The sequence below is a fragment of the Myxocyprinus asiaticus genome, chromosome 5, assembly GCF_019703515.2.
Source record: "Myxocyprinus asiaticus isolate MX2 ecotype Aquarium Trade chromosome 5, UBuf_Myxa_2, whole genome shotgun sequence".
NCBI classification, from domain to species: Eukaryota; Metazoa; Chordata; class Actinopteri; order Cypriniformes; family Catostomidae; genus Myxocyprinus; species Myxocyprinus asiaticus.
In genome coordinates this window covers 27016751-27036050 of record NC_059348.1, presented here as the reverse complement: position 1 = coordinate 27036050, position 19300 = coordinate 27016751, and the positions used below count along the sequence as shown (strand labels likewise).

General features: G+C 36.1%; 2 protein-coding genes across 2 annotated transcripts in view; one reads left to right on the top strand and one right to left on the bottom strand.

Moving 5' to 3' along the window:
• LOC127440281 (UPF0415 protein C7orf25 homolog) overlaps positions 1 to 19300 on the bottom strand; it is a 340920-nt gene that overhangs the window by 9683 nt on the left and 311937 nt on the right. The window lies entirely within an intron of this gene.
• LOC127440282 (vasoactive intestinal polypeptide receptor-like) overlaps positions 9123 to 19300 on the top strand; it is a 75782-nt gene continuing 65604 nt past the window's right edge. Inside the window, exons 1-3 of the mRNA XM_051696768.1 lie at positions 9123 to 9460; positions 15723 to 15810; positions 17416 to 17520. Of these exons, the coding sequence (XP_051552728.1) occupies positions 9407 to 9460; positions 15723 to 15810; positions 17416 to 17520 (247 nt within the window). The 5' untranslated portion in view covers positions 9123 to 9406. The remainder of the gene's footprint in view (positions 9461 to 15722; positions 15811 to 17415; positions 17521 to 19300) is intronic.

Below are 19300 nucleotides of genomic sequence, written 5' to 3'. Positions count from 1 at the left end.
ATTGTTATGGAATAACCAGGTGCTCTTAAGCAAACTTCAGACTGTTCCTCTGTGGTGCCCTAACATGAACACTGTTTTTGTTTAGTGTTTAACATGTCGTTGACAGGCAAACAGATATGTTAGCAAGTTCTAGAGATTTGTCTTTAGCTGATACTTTAGGATTCTTCTTGAAGGAAAAGTTAACTCAGAAATGAAAATTCTCTCATCATTTACTCACCCTCATGCTATCCCAGATGTGTATGACTTTATTTCTTCTGCTGAACACAAATGAAGATTTTTAGAAGAATATCTCAGCTTTTTGGTCCATTCAATGCAAGTGAAAAAGGACATAAAGGCAGCATAAAAGTAATCCATACAACTCCAGTGGTTTAATCCATGTCTTCAGAAGCGATATGATAGGTGTGGGTGAGAAACAGGTCAATATTTAAGTCTTTTTTTATTTTTATTTTAACTATAAATTCTCCTCCCAACCCATTAGGTGGCGATATGCACAAAGAATGTAAATCGGCAAAAACAAAAGAAGAAGAATGTGAAAGTGGAGATTTATAGTAAAAAATGACTTTTGATTGATCTGTTTCTCACCCACACCTCTCATAACGCTTCAGAAGATATAGATGTAGCCACTGGAGTCATATTGGATTACTTTTATGCTGCCTTCATATGAGTTTTGTACCTTCAAATTTCAGGCCACCATTCATTTGCATTAAATGGACCAACAGAGCTGAGACATTCTTCTTAAAACCTTCATTTGTGTTCAGCAGAAGAAAGAAAGTCATACATATCTGGGATGGCATGAGGGTGAGTAAATGAGTGAATTTTCATTTTGAGGTGAACTATTCCTGTAACACCACTGAGCATTCTGCGCTCTGCTCTTGCATGTAGCAAAAGTGCTGAACTTTCTCTGCTAAAAGACAGTTTGTCTTCTACTGGGCTAATGAACATCAAGCCTGGTAGAGATACTTTTGTAACCCTTTCTAGCTTCATGTAAGTTAACTATACTTATTCTTACCGTATGTTTTCTGAGATCTCTTTTGTGTCGAGGCATGGTTCACATCAGGCAATGCTTCATGTGAATAGCAAACTGAAAATTTGTGAGTATTTTTATAGGGCAGTGCAGCTCTGACCAACACCTCCATTCTCTTCTCTTTGACACCAATTTGCTTTTGGATAAATCATTAGCCAAGGGAGTGACTTTTTCCACCCTGCATCATGAACATTCACAGTGTGTTCAATAAAGACATGAAAATGTTTCATTGTTTATTTATTTATTTATTTTTAAGCAGGCTGTGTTTGTCTATTGTTGTCACTTAGTTGAAGATCAGATCAAATTTTATGACCAATTTCTGCAGAAATCCAGGTAAATCCAAGGGTTCACATACTTTTTGCAAAAAACAAACAAACAAAAAAGTTGCTGTAATGTCTGTTAAGATTCTCATTCATCCAGGTCATTGTAAAATGTCGAATTATTGATGTGTTCCTCTTGACGGGGCTCTTCAATTGCTTTCTTAAGGTGGCCAGAAAATCCAAATGAAAACTTGATGGGGCCAACATTTTTTATCTATTTCTCTTAGCTAGCAATTTTATTGTAAGTAATAACATGTTATCATACACAAACAAAATTAAACAACATTACTACTGTGTGTTTTAACATTAAAATATTCAGGGGTATTCAATGAACATTTTTAAAGGTCTTCTTAAGATCTGACTGAAGAAAAACATGACTTAACCTTAACTAACAAATACATTTTGATAAACTTTACTTTAAAAATAAAAACATTGATTATTTTAACATATCAGGGCTATTGTTTTACAAACTATGAAAATGACGAGGAACATTAAGATCTGCTAAAGCCCATATTTTTGACAAAATCAACCCACATAAGAAAACAATGGCCATCAAATATAGAACTTTTAAGAATAATTTTAAAACTGAGGAGAAAAAGAAAAAAAATAGAAATTATTTGTTCCTCCTCTCTCCATTATCCTCCCATTCAATGAGGGGAAAATGAGCCTTTCCTTGTCTTGCAGATATTGTTTATCTGCACCCAGGAGCCAGTGCAGCAGACAGATATTTATGGAGATAATCATTAAATGGAGAACAAGTATAAACAGAGCAAAAGCACAGTCAGGATATATACATGTATGCAGGTTCAGGTGGCGCTTCATTAACACTTTTTTACCCATGGCGACCACTAGGGGTCGCTATGTATGTTTATCGTTCACTTGTCTTTCGTTTGATTGTGGGTTTTGTAGTTCTTTCCTTGTCTTTGTTCATTGGTTCTTGTGTTTATTAGTTCCAGGTGTTCCTTGTTTTCCTATTAGTTCTTTGTGTATTTAATTCCTGTGTTCTTTGTCAGTTCTTGTCCTTCATGGATGTCTGTAGTGTGAGTTTCAGTTCTAGAGGTTTATTTATTTCTCTTTTTTTTTTTTTTTTGTGTGCGTCTCGCTTTGTGTTGTACGTTACCTTTTCTTTAATAAACTGTGTTTGGACCAGACACTTGCTCTCTGAGACTGAGTTTCATTACACATGTCACCAAGTCCTATTTTACTTTCAAATGATGAGATAGCAAATGTTTCAAGTCTTTGAGGATAGTTACTTTAAGCTCTAACAAAATTTCACTTAGGTTTTCTACAATTGTTATCAGGTGTTTTAATTAAATGGATCTTATGTCTAGATTAGAAATGAAGTGATTTGGCAACCAAGACAGAGAAACAGCACCAGTACAATAGCAGTACTGCACATTTAGCCACGAGAAACATGACTATATAATACCAACCTCTTCTCACATGCCACAACAATTGACTAAATAACAATGTACACAATGACTTTGTATGAAATGTTTCATGTCTCTTTAAAATACACCCCCAGAGCTCTACTGGACCAACTGACCAAGAATTACTTCTAAATACACAGTCTTCCTAATCTGTGGAAGAACATAAGGGAAAATACCCCCATCACCACGTCAACCATTAGAGGTTTTGCAATCCATACTAAGAAATGATAAATTTTCATGTTCAGCATCATCAACAATATCAAGAAAAGTATTTAGATGCAGTGACAGTGCTGAAAATATCCAGACCACATTGCATCATTGTAATTTTTTATTAGTTTAAAAAGCTTGCATACCCATAGTATCACGCATGATTCCGGTTTCAATCAATAAAATACATTTTTCCAATTCACAATGTATTCAACACTTATACATTTCACTTGGTTATGCACTTGATAAGGACCAGCTGCATTATCTTACATCTATTGCCTGCAACTTCAAATATCTAACTTACGGCAGTGAAAATACCAACCATGAAATCATTTTAATGGGTTGTATGTGCAAAAATTAAATGCACAAGCTCTTATGAGGCTGGTGGGATTTTTCTAAAAGTACACTGGCACACCATTTCTCCATTGTACAGGCCACAACTTGTGCAGAGTCTTATTCTAACAGCAAATTTAAAGTTTGGTATTTCCAAACAATTCTCTGCCTTTCTAGCTTTACATTAAATGTCCAGGCATAGTTTATCATTCACTGTCAACCCTCATGCAAAAACAAGTCCAAGAACATAAGCAAACAGAATCTTCAGAATTTCCTGTATAATACATCATGAGCAGTATACCAGTGATTCACAGCTGGCTTCTTTTTGTGTGTGTTTTTGTCTCAAATGTTTCTCTCAAGGACAAAAAAGCCATAGACCACTTCTGTTACCGTCTAGATAAGGGGGTTTAATGTGCCAGCTGATCCTTAATTAGATTTCATGCTGACATGCTGCAGGGTTTCTTGAGTCAACAAGTCTACCTTTATGTGTGTGTCCCTATTACATTTTACTGAATTGATCTGACCAAACAGCTATGAATCATTATCCCCTTTCAAAATAACACCTCTGTGATTTAATTAGCCATCACTCCTGCACTTCTGTGGTTTAACCTTACCTTGTGGTTGTTTCTATAGGAGGCACGTCCTTAAAGGGATAGTTCACCCCAAAATGAAAATTCTCTCATCATTTACTCACCCTCGTGCCATCCCAGATGTGTATGACTTTCTTTCTTTTGCTGAACAAAAATGAAGATTTTTAGAAGAATATCTCAGCATTGTTGGTTCATTCAATGCAAGTTAATAAAGGGAGCATAAAAGTAATCCATAAGACTTAAGTGGTTAAATCCATACTTTCTGAAGTGATATGATAGGTGTGTGAAAAAGATCAATATTTAAGTCCCTTTTATTGATTTTTTTTACTATAATTTCTCCTCCCTGCCCCGTAGGTGGTGATGAAGAATGTGAATTACCAAAAACAAAAGAAGAATGTGGAAGTGAAAGTGAACATTTCGGCTGTGTCCCAAACGACACGCTATACACTATACACTTACAAAATACACTATGCACTCAGCCATGTAGTGTATTAATTATAAAAGTGTAGTATCATCCCAAATGGAACACTTAACTATTTTTTACTACACGGAATCATTCGTCGTACAACAGCCGACAGAAGTGACATTTCAAACGAATGAGATGTGTTGCTGCTAGCTTTAGGGCATTAGCTTACCTGAGGTAAACACTTGTATCTTATACAACATACATATTCACACAGCGTGAGGTGATGGTTAAGCATTTAACTTACATTTGTAAGGTGCCGTCTTTACTGAAGTTTCACTAGATGCTACATTCTCCATTATTTACAATTGTTTTGTCAGACCAGCAACGCAGCAAAGTAACCCCACCCCTTCTGCTACGTACAGCAAGCCGCGAGCACTGAGTGCATTAAGTGTCCAACATTCAGCACTCCATTTAGACCATTGAAAAAGTGCATCATCCGGGTACTTGCAGTACACCTCTATTTGTTGCATTTTCAGTGTTAACATACTACTCGCACTACTTACACTACAAAATGACGTAGAATAGTGCAGAAGTGTGTGGTTTGGGATGCACCTTTATGGTAAAAAAGGACTTAAATATGATGATTCACTTGCATTGTGAAGCCTTACAGAGCTGAAATATTCTTCTAAAAATCTTCATTTGTGTTCTGCAGAAGAAAGAAAGTCAAACACTTTTGGGACGGCATGAGGGTGAGTAAATGATGAGAGAATTTTTACTTTTGGATGAACTATTCCTTTGCATAATACCAATCTGCATTTTAGCGAATAAATATATGTTACATCTGAAATATCTAAATGTGTATTTATAACAGCATAATAAATGTAATCTTTAAAAAAACAAAACATGACATCTCATCTTTAAAACCACCAAACTGCACAACGGTATTGGTTTTTTATATAATATGACTCATTCACAATAAAAAAAAACTTTTAACACAAGATGAGTATGCTCAAAGTTTAAACTCATTGTCACTCATGGATCTACTTCTGTTATGCAAGCGTATGATTTATGATATTTCTTGTTGATAGTGTGGGCTGCTGTAATCCAGGATAGCCTTGAGAGGGCGGTGCAGGGCTCCTCAGTTTTGAACAGGATGTGGGCTGAAGGAGGACAGAGTGGAGAAGACTATAGATGAAACATGAGATAAGAAGTGTTATATTCCTTCTCCATCACAGACCGGCGGCCAAAACCAAAGACAGTTTCAACTCATAATTTCCACATCTGAAGCCATATTTCCACTTTAGACTGGCAGCACTGTCTATCCTAACACACTACTAAAAAGATATGATAAAATATATTTTTTGAAAAGATTTTGAAGAATCTTTTCATAAATATCCTTGTATTTTAAGGGCAGAGTCATAATGGAAAAGAATTTGGTACCCTTATGACACATGATCATACTGTAATCGGTATAGTTCAAGAATCCACATATTTTAAAATTATTTCTCAGATTCAATTAGGTTAAGTCTAAATTCGTTTGGAAAATAGGCAGATATCAAATACCTTTGAGGTAGTCTATATGGTACTATTTTACATTTCAGTTTTCCTTTCCATGGTTAATGGGATTTTAAGCCATTCCTCAGACCAGTGAGCTTATGACTCATACTGGCTATTCAACAAAACACCAGAAGGCCATTTCACCAAATTAAAAAGCATCAAAGGTGTTTTTGCTTACTTTATGTCTGCATATATTTTAATTCATAAATCTTTTGGAGAGTGTCGTTTAGAAAAATTATGACTCACACCAGAATGTAAGTTAGCTGTGAATTACACACTGTTCTAATCACTAAATATTACCAACTAACACATGAAGCACACATGTTTTGCACAAATTGTTCACTTTTCTCTTTTTCCAGTTGTATAAATACTTTGCTTGCAATATTATCTCTTGTTATGATGAAGGGTGCAATTTATTTGTGCTGGTGGAGCACATTGTAGTCAATACATCTCTGTAATAAATGGCTTGATTAGTAAATCTGTAAAGAATGTTGAATGTACAGTATATAGCTTTTGGAAAGATGAGGGAGCTCATAGAGTGTGACTCCTGATAAGGGAAAATAGGCATAATTTCTTGAGGGCATATACAGCATTTAACCTTAATATGCTTGGAATTTTTGCTTTTTAGGCTTTACCAAAAACATAACTTGTTTTTTTAAAACAAGTTAATGCTGTGGATTGTTTTGCGAATAAAATGAAAAAGGCTTTGTGTTGCCTTGAAAATTACACTGAGCACTCTCTCTAGTATGCTTTCTTCACCAGTGTAGTTAATGGTTTCACATGCTGCCCATGTGCCTTGACATATCAGATGAAATAGAAGGCAATTTCTCTCAAATTTCAATTAACTCTACAATGAAAAAAAGGGGTGAAAAAAATATAGCAGAAAAGATTCTACTTTCTAAATTGAATAAGCTAGTTTAGGGAAGGCCAGTTTATTTATATAGCTCATTTCATACACAACGGTAATTCAAAGTGCTTTACATGGAAATGATAAATAAGATAAAAGATACATCACTTAAGAGCAAGAAAATAAAAATGAGAATAAAAAGACATAAGAATTTAAAAATAATTAAAAATGTTAAACTAAGAATTTAAAACCAAGTTTAAGAATAAACTTAAAAATAAATTCAGTAAAAGTAAATTCAACATTTGTACTCAATTCAAGCATGTAAAAATGAATACTCTTCCTTATAAATATGATTTATTATTGTTTGCCACCTTTACAATGCATCATCATGTATCAATCATGAAGAAAAAAACCTTTCAAATTTATTTGTTAATTTGAGTCAGTTTAACAGATAAATAAAATAAGTACATTTTACTTAACTTTTCGTAGCTGGTGCTTCCAGCATGTGCTGGGCTGGAATAATAATGAGCTAGCTTGGTTTCACTGTATGCAAGTTTATTTACACTGTTTTTATTAAAGATTTTGTTGATACGTTTGGTTACTTCTTGTTTTGTGAAGTCTGAAGTTCATTTTCTACTCAAAATTACCCGTTTATGATAAGAAAAATTATCTGTTGATTGTTTTGTGCGCCAGGTGTTGAGGTCTGCGTGCACAGCTTTGTATCTGACTCCTACCACCATTAATGCAAGGTGATGTTGTCTCATAGACTACATATCATCCACTGAACTTTATTAAACATGTATTTACAAGGAAATTAAAAAATGCGATATGTTCTAATAAAATGATCATGTACATTTTACTTGTACAAGTTTAAGTACAATGTACATTAGATATGTAAGTAAAAATTACTTGACTGAAACTGAAATGTTTAAGTTAAATTTACGCACAAACTTTAAGATTTAACTTAATTTTATACCACTAAAAATTACTTTAAAAAAACTGTGTGTGCAAAAAAATGCAAAATAAAAATTAAGTAAATCTTACTAGTTTTTTCAGTGCAGAATTCCATATATAAAAGATATCTCAATGTAAGGACATTAAGAGAAGAGGGCACAAAAATTATGACGGAAGTGGCATATAATGCTCAAAAACTGGGCCCATAAGACAAGGCCGTAACCATGTCTTGAATATTGGAGGGGACCAAACCATTTTGGGGGTGGGGGGTCACGGGTGTTGAAGTCACAAATATAATAGTCCTCTTTGGTCCTTTAATATAGTAAAGGTGCTGAATTAAATAATTTTCTGAATAAAGGCTTGAAATGTGATAAAAGCCCAAAATTTTATAATTTTTGGTTTTAAAAGATACATGCATTTTTAAAGTTTACACAGGCGGGGGCCTGGGTAACTCATTGAGTACTGACACTATATACAACCCCTGGAGTCTTGAGTTCGAATCCAGGGTGTGCTGAGTGACTCCAGCCAGGTCTCCTAAGCAACCAAATTGGCCCGGTTGCTAGGGAAGGTAGAGTCACATGGGATTTAGGCATGGGCGACATGTGCATGGGCACCCACACATACCCCCCCCCATCAACAACCTTGGGGGAGTGTTGAAGTGGGTTTCGCCCAGGCGCCATACAAGCTAGAACCGCCACTGCACATGGGGTAACCTCCTTGCGGTTGATTAGGCGTCCTCGCTCTCAATGTGGCGCGTGGTAAGTTGTGCTTGGATCGCGGAGAGTAGCATGAGCCTCCACATGCTGGGAGTCTCCGCAGTGTCATGCACAATGAGCCACGTGATGTCCCCCTCAATGTATATTGTGGTTACGGCCCTGCCATAAGAACAGAGTTCTTTTCATAATGCACTTTAGCGGTCAGTTATGTGTTGACAACAGGGAACTTGGGAAGGCAAGGGATTCGATGTTTGCATTAGTTTGTTAGTTTACATCATTATCTTGCATGTCATGTGAAAATATGACATGACCATTTAATTGCTTACACATGGGCTCTGACCATCTTCGTGCAGATCTTCTGTCAACAATCAGCAGAAGCTGTTCTACACATGAACAGAGTCGAGAGCATATTAGAAGCTGTGCAATTGAAGATACTTAAAGAGAATAGAAAACAGAAGCAGTTTTTTCGAGAACATAGAGCAGAAGCTGTGCTACAAGAATAGAGTTCAAAAGCTGTGCCACATATGATAGTGTAAGGGGACAGGAGCAAAAGCTGTGCAATGCGGACAGGTTAAGACAGAGAATGAGACATTAAACGATTGTTTCAGGGTTGTGCTGCCACAATAGACTCCACACACACACACACACACACACACACACAAACACACACAAGGTATTGTATAAGACGTTGGGCGACAGCCTTTAAATTACAATCCACCTCGCTTGTGTCGTGTGTCTACGTGGTTCATGCAAACGCCCAAAGGTGAATGTCTAAAGCTTCGGAGCACTCAAGAGACGTTTATGAATGAAGTGTCTTTTGCATTGCGGAGAAATATGGACAGCCCGCGCGGCGTAGTGCAGCTGGTGAGCCCACGCGCACAGTTAGTTGGCTGACACTTCGGATACTTTGTCAGTTACTTTACGGTCGACAACTTGTGTATCTGTACTGTTGGGGAAGCGCTCTGTGACCAGGGAAAAACTGGAACCGAAACAACTGCTGAATCTGCAGACCGAGGTTCAATATGGATATGTCTAAACGAATGCTGGTTCTATATCTAACCTGTTCGCTCGGACCTGTAAGTAGGCTACCAACATTTCTTTTGCCTGTTTTCCCATGTTATTACGCATCGACCTAAAAGAAAAGCACAAATTTGTTTAACTCACCTTGTCGTCAAGCAAGGATGTCAAGTCCAAAAATACTGTTGAAACAGACTGAATGATAGTGCTTTTCCATTAACCATCCAAATATGTGCCTAAAACCACCCTAATAAATTATATTGACAAAAGGAAGAAACTAAAATAGAATTGGTCACTGTAAACTGATTTTAACATTTCCAATCAGGCATCTGTTGCACTTTGTGAGAGCACAGTGTGTCAGTTCAGAGCAGCTGTGTGCTTATACTTTGTCTCCTCTCATTATAGTAAAGATTTTTGTATCGAAAGTGAAAAGAACATTTACATTTTATAAGCATACCAGTATTTTTTATTGGCTTTCGATAAAATAAAATCTATTTGCTGTAATAAAAACACTGTCTTTTGCAACTAAATTGCTAAATTATAATGCATGACTTTAAAAAAACCCTATACAAATAGCCGACAAAATGTCACCTATTGGATTCATTTGTTTTCTTTAAAGAAAAGCTGGTGTATAGCCTACTGTTTTCAACTTAAAGAAATCATTTAAGAATTATTCACAAATATTTAAATGTTTATTTCAGTCATGTGTATTTGTTGACTGTATGGGAGACAGAGCTATAGGAGGTCAAAATAAAGTGCTGTCACAAAAAAGTGCTATCCTCTTGACCCACACTCATTGATCAGCGATGACAATTAAATAAATGTTAATTACTGTAAGAGAGATGAGAACCATTTTGATACAAGGTTTAGAAGTCTGTGATAAATAATGCCGCTTGGCTGTCATTATTTAAGAAAAGAGTGCATGATGTTTGGCACATTGGATTTGTGGTTGGTTGGCACATGGAGAGTTATATAAGAATAACTAATCATTGCAAGCATATAATTTTTTACCCAACAACTAAGCTTTCATTTGCTCCTAGTTGGGTTATCTTAATGTTTGTTCCACCAGAGATATTCAACAAAGAATGAAAGCACTTTGGCTCAACTTTGTTCTTTTTAAATGTGCTTTATAAATAAAGTTGACTTGAAAACTGTGCCAACCATCCCTGGTCTCCCCTACACATACAGTAAAAAAAAAAAAAAATGAAATTCAGTACAATTATTTATAACTATAATGCGTGTTTGTGTGAGAAATTTCATTGCTGGCAGTTGCTTTTGGCAAGATCACTCTCTTTTTGCTGGTCTCCTCTTGAGCACCTGTGGCATTTGTAGTCACTCAGTGATGTGGCTAAGATCTGTGGATCTTTTGTCAGCTCTTTCAGGAGCAGCCGTCATGTATTGGCATGAGGGTGCTGGGCAATAAAGTGTAAGTGTTAGGGTTGCCACAACAAGGAGATGTAAAAATGTCCATCCCCTTGTTCTCCCTGTAGATATGGAATAATAATGTGGATAAGGGTGTTTTACCTACAATGAACTTTTCTATTGCATATTGATAAAGCATAGAGATCTGAAATATTATTAATAAAGCTTATCGCTTGATTAATAGCCATTCAGATCTTGTGCATGTTTGGAACTGTATTGTTTCCAAAATGTAAAATAAGTTTTCTTTGTCTCGATGGTTTGTGGATTTAGTCTGAATCGGTTTCTCTACCTTTTGCATTGAAATTTAAGGCCTATATGTTTTCAATAATGCCCTAACTTCCATATAGTCTACCCTTAATTTCCACTTACTCATCTGATTTCACAAAAATGTTTAACATATAGGTTATATAGGTGAGACTAGGCCTAGTTGTCACAGTTTTTACTCCTGTGACAATTTCTCAGCGTAGGATTATTTTTGGAAGTCAGTATCTGTTTAGGCACATACCTTAAGTCTTTGCTACAAAAAAGCCATTGAATGTTTCCACTGTTATAGAGTGCAACAGTGCCTGCCCCCTTTTTCTACTGCCCTGGTTCCAGAAGTGTTTTTCCCATTCAGTTCCCAAGCTTTTCATAAATGTCTTCATTAAAGCTTTGTAAGCCATGAACCAAACCAACCAGCTCCGAGGTGAATCAAAACAAACTCTGATATGAAGTGAAAAAGTATTTGCAAATCAGGCAAAAACATGAAGGTACAAGACTGTTTACTTACTGCCTTTCATGAGGGAATGAAATGATTGATTTCAAAACAATGGATGTGAATTAGAACAATTCGGTTACCTAAAGCTGATTCAGAAACACTGATTCATGAACAAAACAGCACTAGTTCGAAACCAGAGTATGAGTTTTGCTTGTTGGAACTATTTTTACTGGAAGAGAAGAAATGTACAAATTAACTGGCCAATTTTGTCTAAAACTTAAATTTTTCAATATTATTTACTTGTTTGTTGAACTGTTGTAAAAGTAATTTCACACTCGCATTCGTGCCGTTGTTCTTAATATCAGGATTGTTGTTTACCTGTGGCTCATAGCTGCAACAGTCACAGCTGGGATGATATTCAGAACCACAACAATTTCACCAATACATTTTATAATTAATAAATTGTAGAGATAACATTTAAAACACGTGACAACTTACCCCAACACAAATGTGACAACTTGCACTGACCTGACATTAAAAAAGTCAGGTTGGGGCAAGTTGTCACATTTTTTGTCATGTGTAGTTTTATTGTGTTCACTTATTTACCGGAAATCCAATGCACAAATATATTTGTATACTCCCTATGACTCCTTAATACCACTTCTACTAGCCACGGTCTCCCCTTATACTCTATATTTTCATGCAAACAAATCTTTTTTCCAACATTATATTTATGATATCTATATCAGCCAAAGGTGGGTAGAGTAGCCAAAAACTGTTCTCAAGTAAAAGTACAGACACTTAAAAAAAATAAAATAATAATTACTCAAGTAGAAGTAAAAGTACTAACATAAATAATTTCTTAGGAAGAGTAAAATAGTATCCAATTAAAAGAGTACTGAAGTAGTGAGTAACTCGTTATTTTCACAAATTACATAATGGATGTTTACTCCCCTATATTCCATTACATAATACACATTTAACATGTATTACAGAAATTCTGACATCATTCACCATCTTGTTGTTCCAAACCCGTATGACTTTCTTTATTCCATGCAACACAATGAGATCTTAGACAGAATGTTTGCCTGAGTCACCATTTAATTTAAGTGAATGTGTTTTGTCTCCATATTTTGAAAGTTAATGGTGACCGAGACTGTCAGTCTCTAACATTCTGTCTAACATCTTTTGTGTACCACAGAATACAGAAGGTCACATGGGTTTGGAACAACATGAGGGTAGGGAAATGATGACAGAATATTAAATTATGGCTGAGCTATCACTTTAAAGGGATAGTTCACCCAAAAATGAAAATTCTCTCATCATTTACTCACCCTCATGCCATCTCAGATATGTATGACTTCCTTTCTTCTGCAGAACACAAATTGATGCTCCAAAAACACATAAAGGCAGCATAAAAGTAATCCATAAGACTCCAGTACAGTAAGTGATATGATAGGTGTGGGTGAGAAACAAATCAATATGTCATTTTTTGCTAGATATTGTTCTCCCTGCCCAACAGGTGGCCATATGTAGAGAAGAATGTGAATCACCAAAAACACAAGAAGAATGTGAATGTGATCTGTTTCTGTTTCTCGTCCACACATTCTCATATCACATCGCTTCTGAAGATATTGAATTAACCACTGGAGTCTTATGAATTACTTTTATGCTGACTTATTTAATTTTTTTTTAGCTTTAAAATGTTGGCACCCATTCATTTTATGGACCAAAAGAGCTGAAATATTCTTCTAAAAATCTTCATTTGTGTTTAGCAGAAGAAAGAAAGTCATACACATCTGGGATGGCATGAGGGTGAGTAAATGATGAACTATCCCTTTAAGGGTCTCTTGTCAGATCTGGATGAATTTGAGGTTTGGAAATCTTTCTAGTAATTATTACGGTGAAAACATGAAAATGTCCCATAGGGACATTATATATAATGCTGAAATATAAACCAAAGCAAGATTTAATGCTTTATTAATGCCTACTTTTGCTATTTCATAGCTTTTAAAGTCCTGAGTGTATTCTTATTTCAGCGTAGTTACAGTTTTCAGTGTCAAAAGAATTAAGATCATTAGTTCTGTACAGCAGTATCGCTGCTCCATAAACGCAGAGTACACAGCCTGTGTAGGGCACCAACCCCGGTCGTGGAACACTCTCTTCACCATACGATCGCCTCACGCCCACACATCTCTCACACACACCCCGGGCACCTCTCTGTGCACGCACAGAAATGCTGTCTGTTCGCGCTCCAGTTGTCAATCAAGAGAACAGCAGAGCAAAAGGCATTTACACTTAACTTGGATGTTTACATGGATTTATACAGTTAATCAGCCCAAAATAGCTGCGATAGCGGCACGGGGTAAATGCGTAAATACTGCTTATGACATGTGGGACAAAGCACGCTGATATATTGCTGCAGATTATAAAACGTACACTTAAAAACTGATGTCACAAGAGACCATATTTCCAGAATCACCCTGAAAATGACCATCTCCATGTCACAGAAAAGCCTGCATTATCATTAGATCCACAACTCACCTCAGTGTGCTGCCATAAGTTGCAGATTCAGTTTTAATCTTGAAATATCTGCTTGTCTTGGTGTTAAATGAAGGCACTGCATGACGAAACTGTTCTTTTTTTCACAGCGAAGAAAGTGTTTCACTTAGTTAGAAGTGCTTGATGCTGCAACAGTGATGGACTCGGCTTGAGTGACAGTCTGTGACAGAACGCGCAGCTGTGTGAACTTCCACTGTCTCTCAATAAATTACGCATTCATTAAAATTAAACCCAGTAATGTAACTACAGGAACGCCGCCCATTGTAAAGAAGTAAATGTTTTTCATTAGAAATTTACTTGAGTGAGAGTAAAAAGTACCTAATTTTAAACCTTCTCTAAAAGTAAATTTTTTCCCCAAAAAGTTACTCAAGTAAATGTAATGGAGTAAATGTAGCGCATTACTGCCCACCTCTGATCCCAGCTTGAAAGATTTTTAGACTGACACTAATGTTGTACATTTTTATATACAGTATTCACCAGTGAGCATTGTTCTTACCTCTTTAGCTTAAAAAGAGGAAAATCAGTTGCATCGTCAGTATCTACTTGTATATCCTTCAGGTTCAGTACTCACCACTGATATCAATAGTGCAATATGCATTCCCAATGGTTTGCCCACAGTGGTACAATGGTAAAATTCCTCTACTCACTTGCATATACTATATACAGGATGTGGTTATTATCTACAGTGGTTATCATCTGGTCATTTGTGCATTTTGAAATAGTGACATAGAATGGTTTTCTCCTCTTATTTTAACACCATGGTAACAACCCTCATTTATTTCACTGTTCAGCCCTGTGTCCATGTAGCACTGTCATTGATTATAGTTCTTTTCTCACTGCCAACAGCAATGACTCATGTCTCTATACAATACAGCTCAGCTCATCATGCTGGCTTCCAAATGTGATATGTGAGTGGCATCATTTGCTATGGGCACATACAGTATATGCAATATTGAAAAACCAATGCTTTTCGGCTATTCTTTTATATACAACAGCACTGATCTATCAAGTTAAAAGAAACAGATTGAACAGCACATGGTTCAGGATTGTACCTACTCCCCACTCAGGGGCTGGTTTGGGAGTATGCATAGCACTGTAGTAAAAATTTTATTGATGTCACCTCTCACTGGCCTCATCTGCCAGAGTACCTGCTATAAATCCCATTGACCTTTGGTGCTCTATATGGAGGAATCTAAAAGAGCATACACTTTAAGAAAAATTGGATACAGCTGCAGAGAGATGGTTGTTAGGACAAATAATTTATGTTGTGAATTTTTCCACCATATAGATGTACAACATTTAGTTCTTTAGGGATTAACATAGGTGAAAGGAGACATGATTAAGATCTCAACTGAAGTGCAGAGCAAGTACTTGTGCTTCGCTGGTTAAATTGCTGTGTTAAAATGAAAGAACAACATGAATTGTCCTACCCTTCATAAAATCTCCATGACACTCAGGAAAAGGGAGAGGCAGTGTCACATGTGTAGCCAGTTCACTGTGTTCTATTAAAACAGTAATTATGATCAAATTTTAATATGATCAAAGGGCATTTACTTTTAAAAATTTGATTTAGTGTTCTTTATAACTTTCAAAAATAAGCTCATGTCAGAATCTCATAATTGCCTTATTGATTCAAACAGATACTGTCTGTCCAGATGTGTGAGGTCATGTGGGAGCTGGAGGCAGAGAAAAGAGAGTGTTTGTCCAAGCTGGAAAATTTCACATCAGGTATGTATGTTGCATATAAGTCACTGTATTTTGTGACAATTGCATGCATGTAAAGGCACAACATTTACTGTGATTTCTTCATATTGGTAAGTCCGAGTGATTCTGTTGCTGTAGTGCTTGGTCTGGCTTTCAGTTCGATCGTTTCCATTCATCAACTAGAAATAGCAGTGTAACTGAATACAGAACCACTGTAAACATAAAATAGCATAGAAGAGGATGAGGTTGGCTTGAACACTGCAAAAGCAACATTTTACAAGTGTTGGAAGATTTGATTAGACTGCTGGGGTACAAAGAACTATGCTGTTTAACAATATGCACAATTTGATGACCAGTGTAAATTTATTTTCTTATTTCTTCTCACAGACTGCAGAAATCAGTTCAAACGCCTCTTATTATTACTGTGGATATTGTGGGTTGTACAGATAATTGTTGATTTGTGTTTGTTGGTGCGAGGTATCAAGTCCTACTCCTTGGGGAATAGGATCCAAAGGCATGCTTGTTAATTAGGGAGAGTTGTATGACATTTGTGCTTAGGAAATGTCACTTTTTGGCAGTGCTTGGGAGAACATCTCATTTTTTACAGTCATTATCTGTATGATTTTTCAGGGGTTGTTTCAGTGCTATAGCCTAGTGAACCTCAGCAAGTTAGTTTTGTTTTTCAGCAAACTGATTATTTGTTCATATTATCTTCACATTGTTTATTAGATCTGCTTGTACAAAAGATGATAACTGCAGATGATCTGAATGCACATTCATGCACTACTGTTGTCACAATTATCCTTTAATGATTTTGTAGAGCCTCCTCCAACTAAGGAAAATATTAAGTAATCTGGTAGAAATAGCTAGAAATAGAATTTTACTGAAGTGCTTTTATTAGTAGGCCTAATGTTTCACTTGAATATTAAAGTCTGATTCTGCTTTTATTAAGAAATCCATGAAAGGGAGATCACCACAGATCTCAAGTTTCCTCTTGACAAAGTAGACAATAAGCTGTGTGGGCAGAGCCGCGATAACACATTATATTTCGAAATCAAATTCGAAGAACTGATGCAATGTGTGATTTGATGACATATTTGTATAGAGCACCTTAATTACTTGAATCATAGACAAGGATTTGCCTGTATGTATGTGTGTGTGTGTGTGTGTGTGTGTTTGCGTGTGGGTGTGGAAACAGCTGGAAAGAGTGAATTATTAGTGTCTTGAATTTGTTTACATTACTAAGAGCTGCAATGCCTGACCATTGGGCATGCACCTCATCAAACCGAAGCACAGTCTATTCCCTCGCTCTTTTGAAACTAATCTAATATTGATTTTGTTCTTAATGGGCAAAGCAGTTACAAAGGCTGGTTATGTAAAGCTGTTCTATTGTGGATGAGAGCCATAAACATAGCAAAATCAATGCCTTTCAAAACTGATTATTCAAAGCTCTGAGGGGAATTTATGGAAGTTTGCTCTTATGAGACCTTTACAGAAGTAAAACAGACAGCAATAGTCCTCAGGCCAGTAAAAGAGACAATGTATAAAATGCTTTATCTCATCACCAATAAGACATGATTAGGTGGCAACATCTGTCAATCTTCTAAACAGTTTTTCTTCTCTTCTAAGGTTGCACAGGTGAATGGGACCTAGCATGCTGGCCATCAGCCAGGATTGGAGAGTTGGTAACCATCCCCTGCCCAAATTACTTCAGCCATGTCAGTGATCAGAGAGGTATGTAAAAAAATGTTGTTAATACACGTGAAGATGAAATATGTCTGAAACAAACCTTACAGTTATGTCTTGCTTCTTGTTTTTTTCCTGATAAACTCTTTCAAACCAGTTCCTCGAATGGAAATACCCCAGTGACAAGGTATCTAACAGTTTCTGTGAAGACTTGTTCTTTGAAAAAACAAACATGCAGATGCACAAACCACCTGTATTTTCATATAGACATGTAATGTGACTTCAGTAATGGGAGACATGACTTACAGTAGTTAGTGCCATATCCAATGGACTTAAAACAGTCACTACCATTGCACTGTGTATGAACTAGGGCAAAGCCTTTTTCTAAATTTTCTTTGCTACTGGAACCCAGTTCTATAATTTTTGCACAGACACAGACTATAATCGTGAAACTTTCTCTGGAGAGAAATTATTTGCTGGAAATTGATGTCCAGGTGGTATAATGTATTCAAATGAAGGAAGCACTGGATATCGTTTAATTGTGTTTAGTGGTTCCGTGGTTGTTTAATGCTAATCAGAATTAATTATGTATTTAGTAATTGCACACGATTGAAGGTGTTTGTTATAGATACCAAGTAGTAGACATGAAATTGTCCATTTCTATTCAGTGTTTTTACATATCAGAAAAAAGGTTGCTCTGTACTGTAGTCCTTGGGTGCATCTTCATGTAAAAATGCTCAAAGAAGGTTTTCATTGCATTGTTTTGTTTATCTATAGGAGATGGTTATTATTTTGTGGGCTGAAAGGAAATGAGTGATTGTTTTCTCTTGCTGGTTGCAAAAATTCATAAAATTAAAAGGCAATATGACAAATTCTAAAACTCTACTACTGATTTATATTGATGTTTTAGTCATATGTGTACCTGAATGAGTGAATGTCAAAAAGAGTTCCTCAGTGTATTCCTTGCCTTGTGTACCTTTTGCTGACTGGCTAGTAAATGTACCATTTTGTGCATAATATTACCAGGTTGCAGTAATGTGAATTGCTGTTGACCTCTCTGTTCTGATGCACCTGTCAGTCATGCAGGCTTTTGATGAAACCATGACTGGCAGCTTTATACATAAACATTCACAACATGTCAGGCGTGAATTAAATGAAACCTAAGCTTGATTGTGTAGCCATCTGGGGAAAGTAATAACTGGCTTTTTGTCATAACGTTAATGGATCACACATGCAGCTTTCATTCTGTCTTCTCTGCAATCATTTTCACATGAAATACGCTTGACCCATCTTTGGTTTTTTACCTTTAGTATGCAGAGGAGTAAAAGATTGTGCTGTAATTTTAACCTTTGAAACGGTTATAGTTGCAATATAATGAAAGAAATGTCATTGGTAGCTGAGGCAGTTAAGTTTGCCTTAAGAGCGATAATGAATGTATTTCTTAAGGCTGTGTTGCATAATAAAAATAAAGTTACAAGTGAAAATTACAGTGCACCTATGTGGATCAATAAGGTTTTTCAGAGCAATTATAATTTAAACGAAGCTGCAACATCCATGTAATTCTCAAAAGTGTTCATTTTTATTTAATGACACATCATTGTGGAAAATATAGCTCTTAGGGCAGAAGCCTTATAAAGTCTTGTTGTATAAATATGTAGCCATGACACCTTACCTTTGATCTGTAGAGTGCCTACATTTGATATTTTCATCGGACCACCATATGGATTATACACATTTTTAAATTGTGATCTATTTCTTTGGATGTTCATTTTTATGTGCAGATACCCTTTTGTCATTACGTTGTCTTTCAGAATTTCAGCTTTGATTT